General features: G+C 48.1%; 1 protein-coding gene across 2 annotated transcripts in view; it reads right to left on the bottom strand.

Moving 5' to 3' along the window:
• The window catches only part of GRK3 (G protein-coupled receptor kinase 3), an 89,947-nt gene that overhangs the window by 45,393 nt on the left and 24,851 nt on the right, over positions 1-19,703 (bottom strand). For both annotated transcript variants that reach the window (XM_054712628.1, XM_054712629.1), the window contains exon 3: positions 1,073-1,146. In XM_054712628.1, coding sequence (XP_054568603.1) covers positions 1,073-1,146 — 74 coding nt within the window. The remainder of the gene's footprint in view (positions 1-1,072; positions 1,147-19,703) is intronic.

Here is a 19,703-nt window from a genome sequence, read left to right as displayed (position 1 = left end):
GGCTCGATCCCCAGTGGGGGGTGTGCAGGAGGCAGCCGATCAATGATTCTCTCTCATCACTGATGCTTCTCTCTCTCTCTCTCCCTCTCCCTTCCTCTCTCTGAAATGAATAAAAACTTTATTTTTTTATTGTAAAGAGAGAGATTGAGCTGAGATTGGTCTGAGTTGCCATTTTTGTAGGACTCGGTCTGCCTCTTGCTTGCCCCAGTCCCTAAGGTATGGCTCTCCCTGGAGTTCACTGAGATTCCTTCTGCCTTTCAGGGGTTTTCAGAACATCGCTCCGCCTCCTGTCCCACTCGTGTTCAAAACCTGGCCTCTGTCTTGAGAGCGAGACTCACCACACGTTTGGGGCTCCTCCGGTCCCACTTGCTTTTCACTTTAGCCCCAGAAACCTCCTCTGGCTCTTCCTCTCCCAGAGGCAGCTTTCTGCCCAGGGCCGAGCCTGGACTCTGTTATGCCCAGAATCAACAGCTGACCCAGAGGATCAGGAGCTACAGCTCTTCAGTGTCAACAGAGCACTCCCCGTGGGCTTGTGTCTCTTTCCGGTCTGTGGTTTCGGATTCTTGCCCACAGCAGGGCTTCATTTCAATGCAGCGCTGCACGGCTGTGGGAGACTTCAATGTGTCTCCCGGAAGCTTCCAGCCCATCGCTTCGGCTCCCCTCCACCAAGTCTCCCACGGGCCACTCCAGCGATGTGTGACCAGAAAACTTTGCCAGTTTCTCTTCCACCCAGTAGTGGCCCCCGGCATCAGCTTGTGTGTCCAGAATCCGCGAGCTTCTGCGGAACATGAAATGGCTGGGAATCCTCGGGGCACCTCGGAATGAGCCTCCCTGCTCTGGAGTTTGAGCCCCATAGTTCCTCACTACTTCCGGAGCACCCCAGAGTCTTGGCCAATAGGATTCGTAAAGATGTCAGCATCGCTAATAAACCACGTATCTTACCCTGTACTACTAAGTCCGTTCAATGGGTTTCTAAACATCTGTAAGATACTTGAGTCGTCGTAATGTTTTCCAAAGTACAGATTAAATGTGCTTTTGAAATAAAAGCATCGGTAAAACAGTTACTTCTTACCTCTTCATAAAACTTCACCTGAGGTACAGCTTCATTAATTTCATTCAAACAAAAATCTTTAAATAGCAAGAAACCTAAAGGAAAAGAATAAAAAATTTCAGGGTGGGCAATCAATGGAAATCCTACCCCACAGGGTCTTTGCAAAGTCATGTGTTTATACTTTAACTTCGTCCTCCCCTACCTTAAAAAGAGTAAAAACACAGACTCCAAGAGGCTAGTTACACCCTAGAGCAGGGGTCCTCAAACTTTTTAAACAGGGGGCCAGTTCACTGTCCCTCAGACCGTTGGAGGGCCGGACTATAGTTTAAAAAAAAAACTATGAACGAATTCCTATGCACACTGCACATATCTTATTTTGAAGTAAAAAAACAAAACGGCAAAAACACCCGCATGTGGCCCGCGGGCCGTAGTTTGAGGACGCCTGCCCTAGAGGGAAATACTCCAGGGGAAGTTAAGAGTACCCCATACCTGCCTCCTGGCTTTGGGGTTCCGTCTGTACTGGCTACTCCGCCCCCCCCCGCCACACTCCACTTTTTACAAACGCATGCTCAGCCGTGCCAGTGGTCCCCACCACCTAGAGCCGTGGTCGGCAAACCGCGGCTCGCGAGCCACATGCGGCTCTTTGGCCCCTTGAGGGTGGCTCTTCCACAAAATGCCACGGCCTGGGCGAGTCTGTTTTGAAGAAGTGGCGTTAGAAGAAGTTGAAGTGTAAAAAATTTGGCTCTCAGAAGAAATTCCAATCGTTGTCCTGTTGATATTTGGCTCTGTTAACTAATGAGTTTGCCCACCACTGACCTAGAGCCACTGGTCACGACAGCGAGCGGAAGAATGAGCACAGAAACGCGAGATGCGGGGAGCATGGGAGTGTCGGTAAGGGTCATCTGTTCTCAGAAACAGGACAAAAGTCCCTTAAAGGACAGAAGGACTTTCACAACCTTTCTGGCCTTTTGCTCTCACCACTTACTACACCTCAGCGTCCCCACCAAGGTCCTCCTGGCAGAGCAGGTAACCCAGCCCCAAATCACCCTTTGCTCCTGCACAACTCGATGCTTCCCCGCTTTAAACGGTCAGGGCTGTATGGCCAGACCACCACCTCCCTCGCACGGTGCCTGGGACACAGTAGGAGGTCAATACGTATTTGTTGAATGAATGTTTACTTACATAACCTTCCCAACATGCCTCTCTCAAAGTACGTAGAACACTCTAATTATCTGATTTATGTCTCCCTCCCCACGGGCAAACCTAGTGCCTAGCTTAATGCCCATCACACGGTCAAGCTTAAGTGAATGAATGAAGTTGAATAGGACAATAAAAAACAATTAAAAAGTCAAAATAATTAAAGAATTGCCAGAAGAGCCCTAGCTGGTTTGCTCAGTGGTCAGAGCATAGGCTCTTAGACTAAAGGGTCTCGGGTTCGATTCCAGTCGAGGGTACCTCGGTTGCAGGCTAGATCCCCAGCCCCTGTCAGAGCACCTACAGGAGGCAACCAATGGATGTGTCTCTCACATCGATGTTTCTCTCTGCCTCTCCACCTCTCTTCCACTCTCTCTAAAAATCCATGGAAAAATACTGTATTTTCTGGCGTATAAGATGACTTTTTAACCCAGGAAAATCTTCTATACGCCCAGTCGTCTTATACGCCGGAAAATACGGTACCCTCGGGTGAGGATGAACAACAACAACAAAGAATTGCTGGGAAAAACATAAGTCCCAGAAGGGAACTCACAAAAAGTGTAAACTGTAGGAAGAAGGGAGACCAGAGTCCCCCAGGTAGAACTGAGACAAAGGACACGGCTTTGACTAGGTTTTCATTAAGGTTAGAGTCATGTAACTCGAATTTGCCTGATGCTGCTCTGTAAGTCCCCCTCCCTAGTTCAGGGAGCGTGACCTTTGAAAATGGTAAATGGTCATTCCCTGGAGCTGAAAGAAAAGTATTAGGACGACTGAGTGAGTCAGCAAGGCCGGACTCGGTAGGGCTGGAGGCAGACGGAACTCGGCCACACCCATCTCGCCCAGGCACTGAGGCGAGGCTGACACGGGGACGTAGGTGGGAAATTCAGGAAGCGGACAGGCAGGAGGAGTTGGAGAGGGGAGCCTCTACCTCTCCGTGTCATCGGTGGGGTGCCTCTGTGGAAGTGGGCTCCTTGGGGTGCCGCTGAGGAAGATGGGGGAGACGGGAGTTGAATGAATGACCATCCAACTTAAAATGTTCTTAGCTGCTTCTTTAATGCAATTTTTTCCATTGTCAGTGTGCAGGATGGGCCAGAGAGCCACCCAATTGTGTTTTCTAGAACTGTGATTGTATTCTACTTTCTCCAACGCCAAACTGAATCTGTCCTCGGGGTTTCTAAGTTGCTACCCCCACTTCCTCCAACTCGCTTCCCCTGCATCTGGTGCACCTTCAGAGCTCAGCTCCAATGCCCTGAGGCCTTCTATGATTCTCACTTTCATTCTCTCATGTCTCACCCATGTCCTCTCACAAACACAAACGCACACACACGCACACAAACACACTTTGTTTTACGGTTATGACCACCAAAACGGGCCCTGTGCAGAGGTTTACGTCTTCACCATCTACCGCCCCACTACAGTGGGAGCTGCATAGGGACACGGGTTTATTCTCTACTACACTTTCAGGAACAAGAACGCTGCCTGGGGCGTGCAGGGAGCTCAGGAGAAAGAACAAAGGCAGGAAGGAGGAAGGTGGAGGGAGGAGAAAGGGGGAAGTAAGAAAAGAAAAAAGTCGGGGAAACAGGAGGGAGGAGGAAAGGGAAGAAGGGAGGGGGAAATGAGGAAGATGAGGGAGAAGGGAGTTCAATGAATGAACATCCAACTTAACATGTTTTTACCTACTTCTTTAATGCAAATTTCCCTCTGTCAGTGTGTAGGATGGGCCGAAGAACTAGGGTAACACACTGGCGGGAGGCGGGGGGGGGGGGGGGGGTCTCCCTCATGGCTTCCCATAAGCTGGAGCTGGACTTTCTACCACAGCAGCTGTTCACATGGAGCAGCCAGAAGGTATTCCGCCTTTTGGATTCATTCTAGATCACTGTGTTCCAGTCTGAAAGCAATTTACCTTCATGGAGCTTAAATTGCATTAAAAACCAAACCAAACAAAGTACTTCTCAAATCAGAACAAAAGCTAAAGGACAACAATTGGGAAATAATTTGCCTAACGGGGTCCTTTCACCAGGGCGATTTCTCCAGACTTTACAGAATAAAAGAGTGTGACCCAACACCTGCTTCCGAGATCACTGAGGATGTGTTTCCGGACTTGAACTCCTGCAAACTGCGTGAACACGGATTAACTTCTCTGTGCATTTGTAACATCCAGCAAAGACCAGCTGTCCCAATGTCCCACCATAGCATTTTTCAAAAATTAGTAGGAAGAATTGTGTTGCTTTATAAAAAGGGGGCCAACGTCCCTCCTTGCTGAGAACTTCTGAAAGTGTTAAATATAAGTGGTATCTATGAGAGATTCGGAAATTTGATCTCCTAAAAAAAAAAAAAAATTAGAACTTAAGCGCGCCCAAGGACATTGTCAAGAAAATAGACTCGACACAGACGTGAATAAAATATTATAAAACTTAAATCGGAATAAGGCTTTGTATAAAATTTCTACATACACTAAGACACTCTTACAAAGAATGTTTACAAGGAAATCATCCAGTTAAAGAACGGGTAAAAACACTGGAACGGGCAAACACACTTCACAGAGGAAGAGATGTGAATGGCCAACAGGTACATGAAACGGGCTCAACGTCATCGGTCCTCATGCACGCGTAAATTAAATCACTTTGGGACACCGCTGCTCCGCGACTTGAATGGCAGGGTTAACAAGACTGACACCACCAGCCCAGCCGGCGTGGCTCAGTGGCTGAGCGTCAACCTATGAACCAGGAGGTCACGGTTCGATTCCCAGTCAGGGCACGTGCCCGGGGTTGCTGGCTCGATTCCCAGTGTGGGGGCGTGTAGGAGGCAGCCGATCAATGATTCTCTCAAATCACTGATGTTTCTCTCTCTCTCTCTCTCCCTCTCCCTTCCTCTCTGAAATCAATAAAAATATATTAAAAAAAAAAAAAAGACTGACAACACCCAATGTTGTGGCCAGTACACTCATTGGCTGAGAAGCCTGTGCAATGGTTTGGACTCCCCGTGCCTCTGAATCAACAGGCGAATGAGGAAGTTACTGTGCTGGCGGGGGTGACTGATCCCAGCTATCCACACAGACATCTGAACATGGGTATTTATAGCAGCCTTACACACAACGTCCAAAAACTAGGAACAACTCAGATGTTCTGCAATTAGCAGACTGCGATGTATCCTACAACGGAACACTACTCCACAAGGAAAAGGAAAGAGTTACGGATACCAAGCACCTTGAGTGAATCTCAGTGCATGATGCTAAGTGAAAGGAAACAGACTCCAAAGCTCCATACGGAATGGTTCCCTTTACATGCCATTCTGGAAAAGAAGAAACCATGGCAACAGAAATCAGGTCGGTGGCTGACGGTGTTGGGATATAGGGGATGGTCTAGAAAATTTTGGGAGGTGATGAATTGTTCCGTGTCTAAATGCTGGGGGTGGTTATACACCATTTTATGCATTTGTCAAAACACATAGACCTGTACAACCTAAACGGTACATTTTAATGTATTTAAATTAAACCATGAGAGGAGAAACATGAGACTGGGTACAGACAGCTGAGCCATGTACAAGGCTCAAAAAGATGTTCCTGAATGAACAGTGGCCACAAATTGGGATCTAAGATTTCTAGAAGCCAATGCCTGATCACGTCCTTAGACGGTTCTCAACATCTACAGGATGTTTCTCGGAAAGCACAGGTTTCCACGGGAGAGAGAACCATTCCCATGCAGAGGCATGGGATAAAATAAGTAAGAAGTCCCTAGGAAGGCAGAGATCAAAAACGATGACTCTGACACATCCAGAACACAGTTTTTCTTTACAAGCGAAAATAAAGGCGACCTTAAATGATAAACAGAAAAGCCAACTCATAAACGAAGGGGGAAAAGCATACCGACCTTAAAACAGAAAACCTCCACAGGGTTTCAACGTCCCTCCTTGCTGCGCATTACCCAAATTCCCATAGAGTAATGCTTCCTTACATCTCTTCCAAGCCCCAATAGGAAAGAATGAACATAAATCAAAACAAAACGTTTAGCTAATTACGTATCTATCTAGTTCACATAAACCTTAAATATATTTATTTTCATTGAACTCTACTTAACAAACCAGAACCTTCACTTCTTGGCTTAAAACTTTACAGAAAGAGAAACTTCTAAATGAAAAGTGATTTAGGAATATTGTAAATAGTTCCAACCCCCCAATTTAAATCCAGCATGCACATGCCCAATACAATATTGTTGTACTAATTAATGGGGTCGTTCACTTAGGTAATGGAGAGCAGTGGGGCCCTGAATATTAAGAATCCGTTAGACAAAAGGACAAATGGATCATGAATGTGGCCAAAGAGAAATTCACGGAATGTTCCGAGCAATTGGCTCCTAATTCAAAGGGTTGAACAAAAAAGGCAAACTGGAAGGAAGATGTGAAAATACAGGGCAAGAACATTCTATCTTAACTCTTCCAATAGTTGGATTGCTTTCAGCCTTTTCAAAGTATCTCATTATGAAATGATAGAAAAGAAAAAATTCCTGGCTGTGTCACCAGGCGGCGGTCAGTATTTTCCTTGATCACGGTTCTAACTGTAAACAAAGCAACTGACAATTAAAATAAAGCGAGATTTAAAATAACGTCAAGTGGCCGTGGCTGGTGTGGCTCAGTGGACAGAGTGTCAGCTTGCGAGCTGAAGGGCCCCGGGTTCGATTTCGGTCAAGGGCACATGCCGGGGTTGCGGGCTCCATCCCCAGGAGGGGGCGTGCAGGCGTCAGCCGATCAATGATTCTCTCTCATCATTGATGTTTTTATCTCTCTCTCCCTCTCCCTCCCTCTCTGAAATCAATAAAAATATATTTAAAAAATAATGATAATTTCAAGTGAAATAGAAACAGTATTCCAATAAGCCCTGGTTCTTACCCCACCACCTCTGCCCATTTCTTTGAATGGACAAAATGGCTCAAAGTTCAAAAAACATGGAAAGAGGTCCCCTTCCTGCCCTCGCCCCGCCTCTCCCCAGCAGTGCACCACCACCACCAGCCCCACGGGAACCAGTTCCTGGTTCCTGGTACCTTTTCGGGGAAATGGGTCATTTCTGGGCACAGGGTCGTTGAGAAACCGGTGGGACTTCTTGGCCCTCTTTCACCCAGTACACGCGGAGGACGGCGGGTCCCAAGGGACACCCGCGCCACGGCCAGGGGAAAGCTTGGCACGCGGAGCGGGGGAGGCCCGACGCGAACCCGAAACGCCGGCCCTGTCACCGCCTGAGAGAGAAGCGTCTGTGTGCAGAGCCGCTGGCGTTCTGGATCTCTTTGTCACAGGTGTTTGTGTTACCTCCTCACACAACAGAAGGGCAGGCTCAGATAGCAGCTCTGATTGTCACCACACCGGACACACCGCCCGCACCAGCCCTGTCCCCGTAACGCCGCACCTCGTAGACTACATGTTACCGTGTGGTTGGGAGCTGTGAGGATTAGGCAATTGTGACACATTGTGTGCACAGAGGTAAAGGGTAGCATATGACAGTGGTCGGCAAACGCATTAGTCAACAGAGCGGCAAACCGCGGCTCGCGAGCCGCATGTGGTTTGCGAGCCGCAGTTTGCCGACCACCGACCTAGATCTTCCCACACTGGCCATGTACCTCTGGGCTGCTGCTACAGCTGCCCGGCGTTCCATCGCGGACAGAATATCGTAATCTCCGTACCTTGCTCCCTAATGATGAACATTTGAGAAGTTGCAAATACTTCACTTTTACAAAATTGCTGCCATACCCTCTCCATGCATCGTTTCTCACGTGTTCATGCACGTTCGTAGGATACGCACCGCGGAGTGAAACTGCGGAGCCAAAGGTTACTTATGCAGACGCGCTGAGGGTTGACTAGACCTGACCAATCAGCCCCGCTGCATCGGTCCCTATTCATGCTCCCGCCGGCAATGGGTCTGGAAAGTGCCTGCTCAGACCCCCAGCCTCACCAGAAGTGTGTTATCACCCGCTTTTTCCGCTTAGAGTTGACGTACGATGTTATATTAGTTCCCCTTCTCCTTTTCTGTCCAACCCCCTACACGTCTCCCCTCTGGCAACCACCAATTTGTCCTCTGTATCTAAGTTTGTTTCTGTTTGTTTCTTAGGTTTCAAATATAAATGAAATCATTCGATATCTATCTTTCTCTAGCTGACTTACTTCGCTTAACATAACACCCTCTAGGCCCATCCACGCGGTCACAAATGGCAAGACTCGGTTCCTTTTTTATGGCTGCGTAATATTCCGTCATATATATATATATATATATATATATATATATATATGCACCACGGCTTCTTTATGCACTCATATATCCATGGGCACTTAGGCTGTTTCCATATCTTGGCTATTGTAAGTAATGCTGCCATGCACATAGGGGTGCATATATATATGTGGTCGGTTTTTATTTCATTCTTTTTTGCTATTGCTCTTCTGCTATTTTGACAGGCAGAGAAGGGGAAAAGGAGGTAACTAAGAGGAAGAGTGAGAAAAGAAAGGCAGGAAGGAGGGAAAGAGAGAGAGGGTTTCTAAGAACCACCTCTGGTGGGAAAGTAATCATCCTTTGTCCTGGCAACAGTAGCTATTCCAGGAAACAACTGAGCACTTCATGCATGGAAGTTCCTACGCTTTGAACCTGAACTCCATCTGCTGCCCCAGAGGCCACTCCCTCCATGGAGTCGGGAAAAACCTCCTAGTTGGTTGCACTGCTCAGCTCAGCACGGTGTCTGAGGGCCCGAGCTCTGGACTGTGGCCGATCCCAACTCTGGGTGGCTGACCCCAGCTCAGGCCATCACTGTCCGCAAGACTCTGGACAAGTCCCCGCACCTCGGAGGGGTGTCCTCTCACCTGTAAAATGGGGCTGCCAGTGACCTCTATGTGGGGTTACTTTTTTTTAATGGGTGTTTTTCATTGATTTCAGACAGAGGCAGGGAGAGAGAGAGAGAGAGGGAGAAACATTGATTGGCTGCCTCCTGTGCACCCCCTACTGGGGAAATGAGCCCACAACATGGGTATGTGCCCTGACCGGGAACTGAACCAGCAACCTCCTCGTGCATGGGGTAACGCTCAACCACTGAGCCACACCGGCTGGGCTGGGTGGGGTTATTCTGAAGACTAAGTGATAGGGGGACGTAGAGCACTGACTGCATCAGGCCTTCGTCATTCGAACGGGGCCACATAGACTTTTGCAAAGAGTACACATCCTAGGTTTCCCTGTGCTGCCGCGGGGTAGGCCGGAAACGGGTCACCGTCCTCCTGCCACTCTGTGAAGTGATAACCGTGGTGTTACGTGTCTAGGGTTCCACAGGGAGTCCCAGTTTCAAATGTTCAACCCGTTTTACTGCCAAGAGCCTACTAGTTTATTTCAAAAATAAAATGACACTTTCAGGGTATGATACAGTAACAAGAGCCAGACTTAACCTCTCGCCGTAACAACCAGAAAACTCTACATACAACGGGAAATAACTGTCTTCGGGCATGGAAAGGGCTGGGGGTGCCTGGGAGAAGGGAAATAGACTAGGAGGGCCCCGAGATGGGCCGGCTCTCAGCCTGGGAGGTACTTTCTGAAAGGCGGTGCTGGGAGGGGGACCCACACAGACCAGGGTGGTCCTGCCTGCTGAGGCGAGGGCCCCAGGCGTTCAGGGAAACCGAGGTGCCTGGAAACACCACAAATAAATAAATACATAAATAAATAAATACATAAATACATAAATGAATGAATGAATGAATGAAGATGGGTAGCTAATAAGCCGGTAGTGACAACAGCATCACATACTACAATACACTCGATCCAAAAGAAGACGGAAATAAAGAAAAAAGCCACGAGGAAACTAAACAGGAGGATGTGAGCCTCAAATCCAACTACACTGGTAATTAATTATTCAACTGTGAATGGTCTAAACCAGTGGTCGGCAAACTCATTAGTCAACAGAGCCAAATACCAACAGGACAACGATTGAAATTTCCTTTTGAGAGCCAAATTTTTTAAACTTAAACTTCTTCTAACGCCACTTCTTCAAAATAGACTCGCCCAGGCCGTGGTATTTTGTGGAAGAGCCACACTCAAGGGGCCAAAGAGCCGCATGTGGCTCACTAGCCACAGTTTGCCGACCACGGGTCTAAACAATCCAATTGAGAGTTAGAGTAAGAACCTGGCCGGTGCGGCTCAGTGGTTAAGCGTCGACCTATGACCCGGGAGGCCAGGGTTCTATTCCATTTGCGGGCTCAATCCCCAGTAGGGGGCGTGCAGGAGGCAGCCGATCAATAATGCTCTCTCATCATTGATGTTTCTCTCTCTCCCTCTCCCTTCCTCTCTGAAATCAATAAAAAACATATATGTTTTAAAAGAGTTAGAGAACAGGCGCATCATGCAAACACGAATACCAGAAACGCTGAAGCGATTTTATCGATACTAGACAAAGTTAACAACACACCATCAGGATAAAGGACTTCTCATAACGGTGAAGGGTCAGTTCACCGGGATGACCTAACCGGTGTACCGTGCGTGCACGTTTCCTAGGAGACCCCGCGCGGCTTCTAGGGTCAGGCACGGACCCGAGGGGAATGACAGGGGTATGTTCGCCCGGCGTGTGTACAAATGTTTGCAGCGGCTCCATTTATAACTGCCCCGCATTTGAACGACCCCAATGTCCATGAACTAGTGGCCTGTGTGAAGTCCGTCCTGTGGCATCCTATTCCGCGAAAGAAACAAAATCCCTGCGTGAGCAATAATATATGTGAACCTCAAGGACGGGCATTGTGCGGAGGCCAGGAAGCCAGACACGCATGAGTGCCTGTGGCTCCATTCTATTTCTATCAGGTTCTAGAAAAGCCCGGTGTAATCCACTGTGACGTAGGCAGATCGGTGGGTGCCTGGGGCTGGGTGAGCTCCATAGAAAAGGCCAAGCGCGTTCCTCTGAAAGGGATGAAACTGGTCTCCGGGTGCGGACTGTGCAGCAATACGCGGCGCACAAGCGGTCAAAACTCAACCTCTGCACTTAAAACCGACTCCTGTCAGCGTGCGCACAGGTCACCTCTATAGAACTGTTCTTCAGAAGCAAGAGCGCGGCAGAGAGCACCATCATCAATAAGCAGAAAGAAAAGCAACAGCTGGATTCTGCGTGGCGTCTCCGCGGGAGGAAAGCGGGCAGATTCTGAAACCCTGTAGACACTAAAGAGCAGCGAGAGGAGGGAGGGGCCCGCGTCGCTGTTCCCAGGAAGCTAATCTGGGTCGAGTCTCTTCTCCGTCATCGGCTCTGAACCCACTTGTTGGTTTAAGCGTAGAAGCCACAAAACAACTCATTTCGAGCTTCTTCAATAGTCCTAAAGGATATGCTAAGTAAACGGACTCCTGCAGAGCCAACTCTGATGGCCAACAGTGATGTGTGTGTTTTTTTAAGTTACAGGGAAAAGGTCAATTAAAAAAATAGAGGATTTCTTTAGCGACGAAGGGCATCTCACCCGGGGAGAATATGTGCTTCTTTAAGAAGCTGCCCTAGTTTCTCTCCTTGGGCGCCGCTGCTTTCAATGGTCTCTTTCAGGGCCCAGAACAGCTCTCCCTGCCCCACCTTTGCTGGGATTTCTCGTCTACCCCCAACCATAGAATCTTCTCTGTTCCTTGGCAGGCGGAGAGCGAGCAGAGGAGGGGCAGCGCTCCGAGCCGGGGCTGACCTGAAAGCATCAGGCGGGATGGGAACAGGGTGTGACCATTCTCTGCAGCAGATGGCCCGCCATGCAAATCGAGTCACCTCATTCGAGGATGCAGGAACAAAAGCACTGCCCTATTTCCTGCAGGTTCCAGCCCTGACCGAACCGGAGGGCATGGTGTCCCCTACAAGCCCCTGTCCTTCCCACCCCCTTTAGAGCCACAACACGATTCATTGCAAATCCCACCTGCCAGTCGGTCTGGAGGGCAGGGACCTCGGGCCAGCTCCGCTGCTGCTGGCCCAGCATCCTCACCGGCCCAGGCTCCCAGGGCAGGAGGCTGCTCTGTGCCGGCCTCCATCAGAGTCTGCCACCCCAGTGCTCACACCTGCTGCAGCCCATCCCACTCTGAGTAAAAGCCAAAAGACGGCCCATCCCTGTCACTCACACTCAGCGCCTCGGCACGGCCTCCTCGGCCGCCTCGCTGGTCCTATCACGTGGCTCCGATCTAAGGTCTCTGCCCCGCCGAACCCTCCGCCGGGACCCGCTTCCCCTAGATCAGTGGTTCTCAACCTTCCTAATGCCGCGACCCTTTAATCCAGCTCCTCATGTGGTGGTGACCCCCAACCATAACATTATTTTCGTTGCTACTTCATAACTGTAATTTTGCTCCTGTTATGAACCGTAATGTAAATATCTGTGTTTGCGACCCACAGGTTGAGAACCGCTAGCAGGGTCGCCTAAGATCATCGGAAAACACAGATATTTACTTCACTGCGTTTCATCCACCCACATCCAGGCAAGACCCTCCACCGGCAAAGAGATGATGACTCGCTGAAGGCTCAGGCGGTGGTGAGCATTTTTAGCATATTTTTAAATTAAGAAATGTACGGGTTTTGTTTTTTGTTTTTAGAATACTACTTCACATTTGCTAGGCTGCAAACATAACTTTTATATGCACCGGGAAACCCCAAAATGCGTGTGACTCACTTTATTGCCATGCTCGCTTTGTGGCGGCGGTCTGGAACGCAACCCGCAGTATGGCCGAGGCCTGCCTGCATGTATTTGCTGGCCTGTCCCCTTGCGGAAGTCAGCTCCCTGAGGGCACAGCTTTCAGCACTGCCCACCGATGCCTCCCCAGCGCTGGCAGAACCCCCGGCACACAGTGAAACAGCTTTCAAACCCGGCCCGGTCATCACCCCTGGCCTGGTCCACACTGCCTGGCTTTGACTAGAGGCAGAAATGCTTACATCCATCAAGAATAAGGTATCTGTAACTCTCAGAAAAGTTATTTCCGAAAGAGCTAAACCCAGGGGATATCATGACAGGGGCTGCCCCCTGGAATTCCTTTTTTTTTTTTTATTTTGTTGTTGTTGTTATTTTTTTTTATTGAGGTATTATATGTGTACATATCTTACCATTGCCCCCCCCCACCCCCTACCCATACATGCCCTCACCCCCCAGAGTTTTGCATCCGTTGGTTATGCTTATATGCATGCATACAAGTCCTTCGGTTGATCTCTTATCTCCCCCACCTCTCCCTAACCTTCCCCCTGTAATTTGACAGTCTGTTTGATGCTTTACTGCCTCTGTATCTATCTTTTTGTTCAAGTTTATAATGTTCTTTATTACCCATAAATGAGTGAGATCATGTGGTATTTTTCTTTCATTGACTGGCTTATTTCACTCAGCATAATGTTCTCCAATTCCATCCAGGTTGCTGCAAATGATGAGAATTCCTTCTTTTTTATGGCAGCATAGTATTCCATTGTGTAGATGTACCATAGTTTTCTGATCCAGTCATCTGCTGACGGGCACCTAGGCTGTTTCCAAATCTTAGCTATGGTGAATTGTGCTGCTATGAACATAGTGGTGCATATATCCTTTCTGATTGGTGTTTCTAGTTTCTTTGGAATTTCTTCACACATCTGGGCTCTCCAAACCCTAAAACAGCCCAGCCATGCCCCCCACATCTGGGCTCTCCAAACCCTAAAACAGCCCAGCCATGCCCCCACCGTCAGTTCAAAAGCTGACGGACACCTTTTCCAGCAGAGGGGACGTATCCTAGGTCCCCTCGGCCCTCTCTCGCCGTATGTGCTTAAGACCCCACCCTTGCCGATACTGCTAGGGCAGGTCATTGTCCTCCTAAAATCTGTGGGACCCCGGCGGGGAGGGGCTAAAAGGGGAGGCCACTGCAGGTGCCGGCTGATCTCTTGGCTAAGAGTGGCTTCCCCATGCTTGCTTTGGGATGGAAACTCCTGCCTCAGACACATCCCCGGTGGCCCCTTCCATGAATCTCAGGAGCTCCCGGGCAGAGTACACATACCTGACGCCCGCGGGTTTCACACCCTTTGCAGGGCGAGCTGGTTGCGGGGAGGGGGGGGGGGGCAGCAGCCCTCCGTGGCCTGACGCTGGCTGAGTCTCCCCCCATGTGCACTTCTGTCTAACAGGCCCTTCCAGGGGGGCTCCCAAAACCTGTGAGACTGTGAGCGCGTCCTTCCGCAAAGCACAGGGGGGGACCTGCTCCGGAGAGACCTGGCGCATCGCCCCCAATTCTGAATTTTAGTGTCGTGATACGTTATACAGAAGTCGTCCGGTTGATGTGTTATTTTAAAAGGAAAAAAAGAAAGGAATTGCAGATGCGTGCGAATTTCCACACTAACGACTGCGGCGATGGGCAGAGAAACGCGTGGTGAAGAGCGTGCCGCCTCCCCGGGCTCTGCCCCTCGGGCGCGGTGCGAACGCGGTCCCGTTCCTTTCCCGGCACAGGCAACACTCAGTGTGCGGTGCACAGGGAGCCATCCCGGTCCTAAAGGAACAGTGACTCCTCATCAAGCAGGGACTCAAAATGCTCGGGGAAAATAACCAGCAGCGATTCGCAAGGTCACAGGGCCACCGGCCCGCAGGTGTACTGGGCATACACCGGCACCCCTGGCGTTCTGAGGGGAAGGGATTCTGTTATCCCAATAAAAGGAAGCTTTTCTGGGTTTTTCTCGGCTGATCTTAGGACCTGCATGAAGGCTCTACTAGGTGTACCGGTGAATAATGCGGATTTTTTTTCAACAGATGGAGTTACACCTATGTTGATATAGATGCGATTTGATGATATGTATGCTATTTTGTTGTATTGACAACAAGCTTCAAAACTTCATATGTCAAATTTTCTGAAGGTGTTAACATCATAGATATTTTTATGTCGCATTTCGTTCCAAAAAAGGAGCATTTGCGGGAAGTTTTAATTCATTACTTTATTTTGAAGGAAAGTGCTGCTGAAAGTTATCGTATACTTAAGGAAGCTTATGGTGAACATGCTCCATCTCGAGATACTTGTGAACGCTGGTTTAAATACTTTAAAAGTGATGATTTCTATGTGAAAGACAAAGAACGTCCAGGTCAACCAAAAAAGTTGGAAGACCAACAATTACAAGCATGATTGGATGAAGATGCGTGTCACACTCAAAAACAACTTGCAGAAAGATTAAATATTGCTCAGCAAACAATTTCCGATGGTTTACAAGCAATGGGAAAGATTTTAAAGGAAGGAAAATGGGTGCCACATCCACTGAATGAAAGACAAATGGAAAACCGAAAAGTCATCAGTAAAATGTTGCTTCAACGGCACAAAAGAAAGTCTATTTGCATTGAGTTGTGACTGGCGATGAAAAGTGGATTTTATTTTGAAAATCCCAAACGCACAAAATCATGGGTTGATCCAGGTCAACCATCAACGTCGCTTAGGAAAGAAGACAATGCTCTGCGTTTGGTGGGATCAGGAAGGTGTGGTGTATTATGAGCTTCTAAAACCAGGTGAAACTGTTAATACTGATCGATACCAACAACAAATAATCAATCTGAACCACGCTTTGATCGTAAAATGACCACAATGTGCCCAAAGACACGGCAGAGTAATTTTGCTTCATGATGACGCACCATCACACATTTCAAAACCAGGTAAAGACACGTGAAAAGATCTTGCCTGGGAAGTATTAGCCCACCCGCCGTATTCACCAGACCTTGCTCCTTCAGATGACCACTTGTTCCGATCGATGGCACACGCACTGTCTGAGCAGCACTTCAAAACGTACGAAGAAGTGGAAAATTGGGTCTCTGAATGGTCTGCCTCAAAACAAGAAAAGTTCTATTGGGACGGTATCCACAAATTACCTGACAGATGGGGGAAATGTGTAGCTAGCGATGGACATTACTTTGAATAAAGCACTTTTGATGTTTCTCTTGAAATTATCGTGTTTTCTTTGATTATAAAATCCGCATTTTTAACCGGTTAATAATTAATCCATATTATTAGCGTCCCAATAGAACTTTTCTTGTTTTGAGGCAGACCATTCAGACCCAGTTTTCCACTTCTTCATACGTTTTGAAGTGCTGCTCAGAAAGTGCGTGTGCCATCGATCGGAACAAGTGGTCATCTGAAGGAGCAATACAACAAAATAGCATACATATCAAATCGCATCTATATCGACATATGTGTAACTCCATCTATTGAAAAAAATCCACATTAACCAGTACACTACTAAAAAAGAAAAACCAGTCCTAGCTGGTTTGGCTCAGTGGGAAGAGCGTCAGTCAGCCCGGGGCCTGAAGGGTGCCGGGTTTGATTCCGGTCAAGGGCATGTACCTGGGTTGCGGGCTCGATCCCTGGCCCTGATCAGGGCCCCTGTGGGAGGTAACCAATCAATGTGTTTCTCTTACATCGACGTTTCTCTCTCTGTGTCTCTTCTTCTCCCTTCTACTCTCTCTAAAAATCAATGGAAAAATGTCCTCAGGTGAGGATTAACAACAAAAATGAATAAATAAAATAAAATGAAAAACGAGCTCTAATAAACAGGGTTAAAAACAATAGACAACTACATTTTCTCAGAACTGGTTTAGCTTTTTTATCCTCTTAGATGTCCCCCGTGTTCAGAGTGGCAGCAGCCTCACTACCAGCCGGTGACGTCTCCCAGGTGGGGCCACCTGCACCTCGAGAGGCGGTACCCAGGCCTGCTGAAGCCGCACAGATAAGAAAATCAGCCGCGAAGCCGGCCCGCCCATCGGTTCTGAAGTCCTCCCAGCGCTTCCCTCGTCTCTGGCATCTTTCCCGTCTGGGCAGCATTCTTATTAGGAAGCCCACGGTTGAAACTGCGCACAATCTGGGCCCCTCATTTCTCTGGGGTGAAAATCCAATTAGCGGTGCTTAGTCAAGTGTTTATCTCCGCCGTCTGAAAGTTTACCGGATCTTCAACTCCTCCTCTCACTAAAAGTCTCCACAGAGGCACGGATAATGGCAGCAGAACTGCCTGGGGCCCCAAAGTGTTTCTTCTCCCTCCTGGCAGGTTGCTCTGGGCTGGAGAAGGTTGTAGGACAAGATCTGAAGTGACTGTCAATCAGAGGCAGCCTTTGCCAGGGGCAGGCCTTCAGGGCACAGAAGCTAACACAGCCCAACAAAGATGGAAACCAAAGGGAAAACAAAGACTGACAGGTTAACATTTCTCCCTCTAGGGCCACACGCAAAGAGTGCTTAATTTACTATCATTTAACCCCCGCCTTTGAGTTGGAAGTTGCTGTTATAAATAGTTGCAGGTTTTAACAAAACAGGTTTTAACAAATTTAAACAAATTTTATAATTTGATAAATTATAAAACAGATTGGAAAGCTTGTTCTTCTGAAACTGACAAAAAACAAAACAAAACAAAAAAAAAACCCTAACCTGCTTCATTCTGTCTTTCAGTGTTCCTTTGGTCTTATATAATTACTAGGTTGACTAATAATTCATGCCCATCTCTGCGTATTTCTGCAGGGGCTGCTCAGAAATGTTTTTTTAAAAAGACTTTTGGTACAATTTCTGTTTTTCCGGTGTACTATTTTAAAAATGAAATATTCATTTTTGTTGTCCAAAATCCCTGGCAAGTATATTTCTTCTGCCTGAATCTTAAATGCCAAAAAAATAATTTACAAATTCTTTTTTATGTAAATGTCCTTTGAAGTCATGCTTTTTATGCAAATGTCCTTTGGAAATCACAGCAGCATCGCTCATAAGGACACAAAGTGAGAATAATCCAAACGTCCATCAGCTGGTGAATGGATCAAAAAAATGTGCTCTATCCACAAAATGGAATATTACTGGGCAGTGAATGAAGCACTGGATACACCCACGGGGTGAATGAAGCTCCAAAACCTCACGCTACGTTAAAGAAGCCAGGTGCAGAAGGTTCTAGTCTACAGGCTGTGAGATTCCGTTCCTATGAAATGTTCAGAGAGGCAAATCGCTGTGGAGACAGAAAGCAGAGGGGCGGCTGCCGGGAGCTGGGAAGGGAGCAGGGAGCGGGGTGACTCCGAGTGGGCACAAGGGGGGGGTCTCTCTAAGGCGTGGAAACGTCTGTAAAATGAGAGTGTGGTGATGGTTGTGCAACTCTGTAAACACACTAGAACTCATCAAACTGTAACTCGTCAAATTACAACTTAGGACGGGTGGATTTTATGGCATGTAATACCATACCTCAATAGAGCCCGTTTGTTTTTTTTTTTTAAAGAAAGTAAAAACTGCAAAGTTTTGTTTTGACCGAAAGTCACGTTTCAGGCGCCAACACTGCTTCATACCGATTCAGAAAGATTGGTATTTAAACTCTGGATTGAGCTCTGAAGCCGGTGTCATAAAGTGAAGCGTCTTCCGAGGCAGAATGTGATGTCATATTACATTAACCATGAGGGTCTTTATACCGGAGAGCATTTGCATACCTCATGAATTCCGCCTCCTCCTAATCAGAAACATCCTCCTCTAATGGGAGAGGTTCGCAGACAGAGAAGCTAAACAGATTGTCCACAGACAGATGGAACCTATCAAACGCCATGTGCCTCCCTGGCAGAGGGGGAAGCGACCGTTTCCATGTATGTTCTAGGAGGAACCTGTGACAGAATCACCTTGGCCGTCGCTGACCAGCTGACTTTACTGTCTGTTCAATAACCGGGATCCCTTGAAGGCTGTTCTTTCAATGAGCCAAAGAGAGAATATTGAGTCATTACCTAAATGTGTCAATTTCCCTGACAGCCAATTAGGAACCAACTTAATTAATAAACATTAGGACATAATCTCTAGGTAAGAACGGGAAGAAGGACAAAAGCAGCTCTCAGTCTTTTATTCTGAGAATTGGCAATTAAAAACAAAATAATTAAGCCCCCACCCCACTGTATGCGTTTTCTGTCGCCAGGCATTAAATTATCACGAGCGCCGTGACTTGTCAACAACCCCCATTCTTTACCGCACGAGTCCAGGTGGGCTCCTTCGGGTGCTGGCGAGCTGAGGCCTTATCCAGGGGCTCCAGGGAATCCCGTTCTGTAATTGTGAGACTGGAAGACCCTGGCTGGTTTGGCTCAGTGGATAGAACGTCGGCCTGCGGACCGAAGGGGTCCCAGGTTCAATTCCAGTCAAGGGCAGGTACCTCGGTTGCAGGCTCAATTCCCCGTCCCAGGTCAGGGTGCCTACGGGAGGCAACCAATTGATGTATCTCACTTTGATGTTTCTCTCTCTCTCAGTCTCTCTCCCTTCCTTCCACTCCCCCTGAAAAATCAATGGGAAGATCTCCCTGGGTGAGGATTAACCAAAAAAAGACAAAAATGACTGAGCTCCCTGTTTCCTTGCAGCCCGTCAGCTGGGATCCCTCTCAGCTCCCAGATCACCCCACATTCCTTCTCGTGGCCCCCCGCCCACTGTCTGCAGAGCTGGCGACAGCGCACAGTAATCTCTCTTGTGCTCTCGATCGCTCTGACTTCCTCCTCGGCTGCAGCGAGTAGGTTAAGCCCACCCCATCACAGCCTTAACCGCACCTGCAGC

The sequence above is a fragment of the Eptesicus fuscus genome, chromosome 23, assembly GCF_027574615.1.
Source record: "Eptesicus fuscus isolate TK198812 chromosome 23, DD_ASM_mEF_20220401, whole genome shotgun sequence".
NCBI lineage: Eukaryota > Metazoa > Chordata > Mammalia > Chiroptera > Vespertilionidae > Eptesicus > Eptesicus fuscus.
The sequence above is the reverse complement of the archived record's forward strand: the minus strand, read 5'-3'. Positions and strand labels throughout refer to the sequence as shown.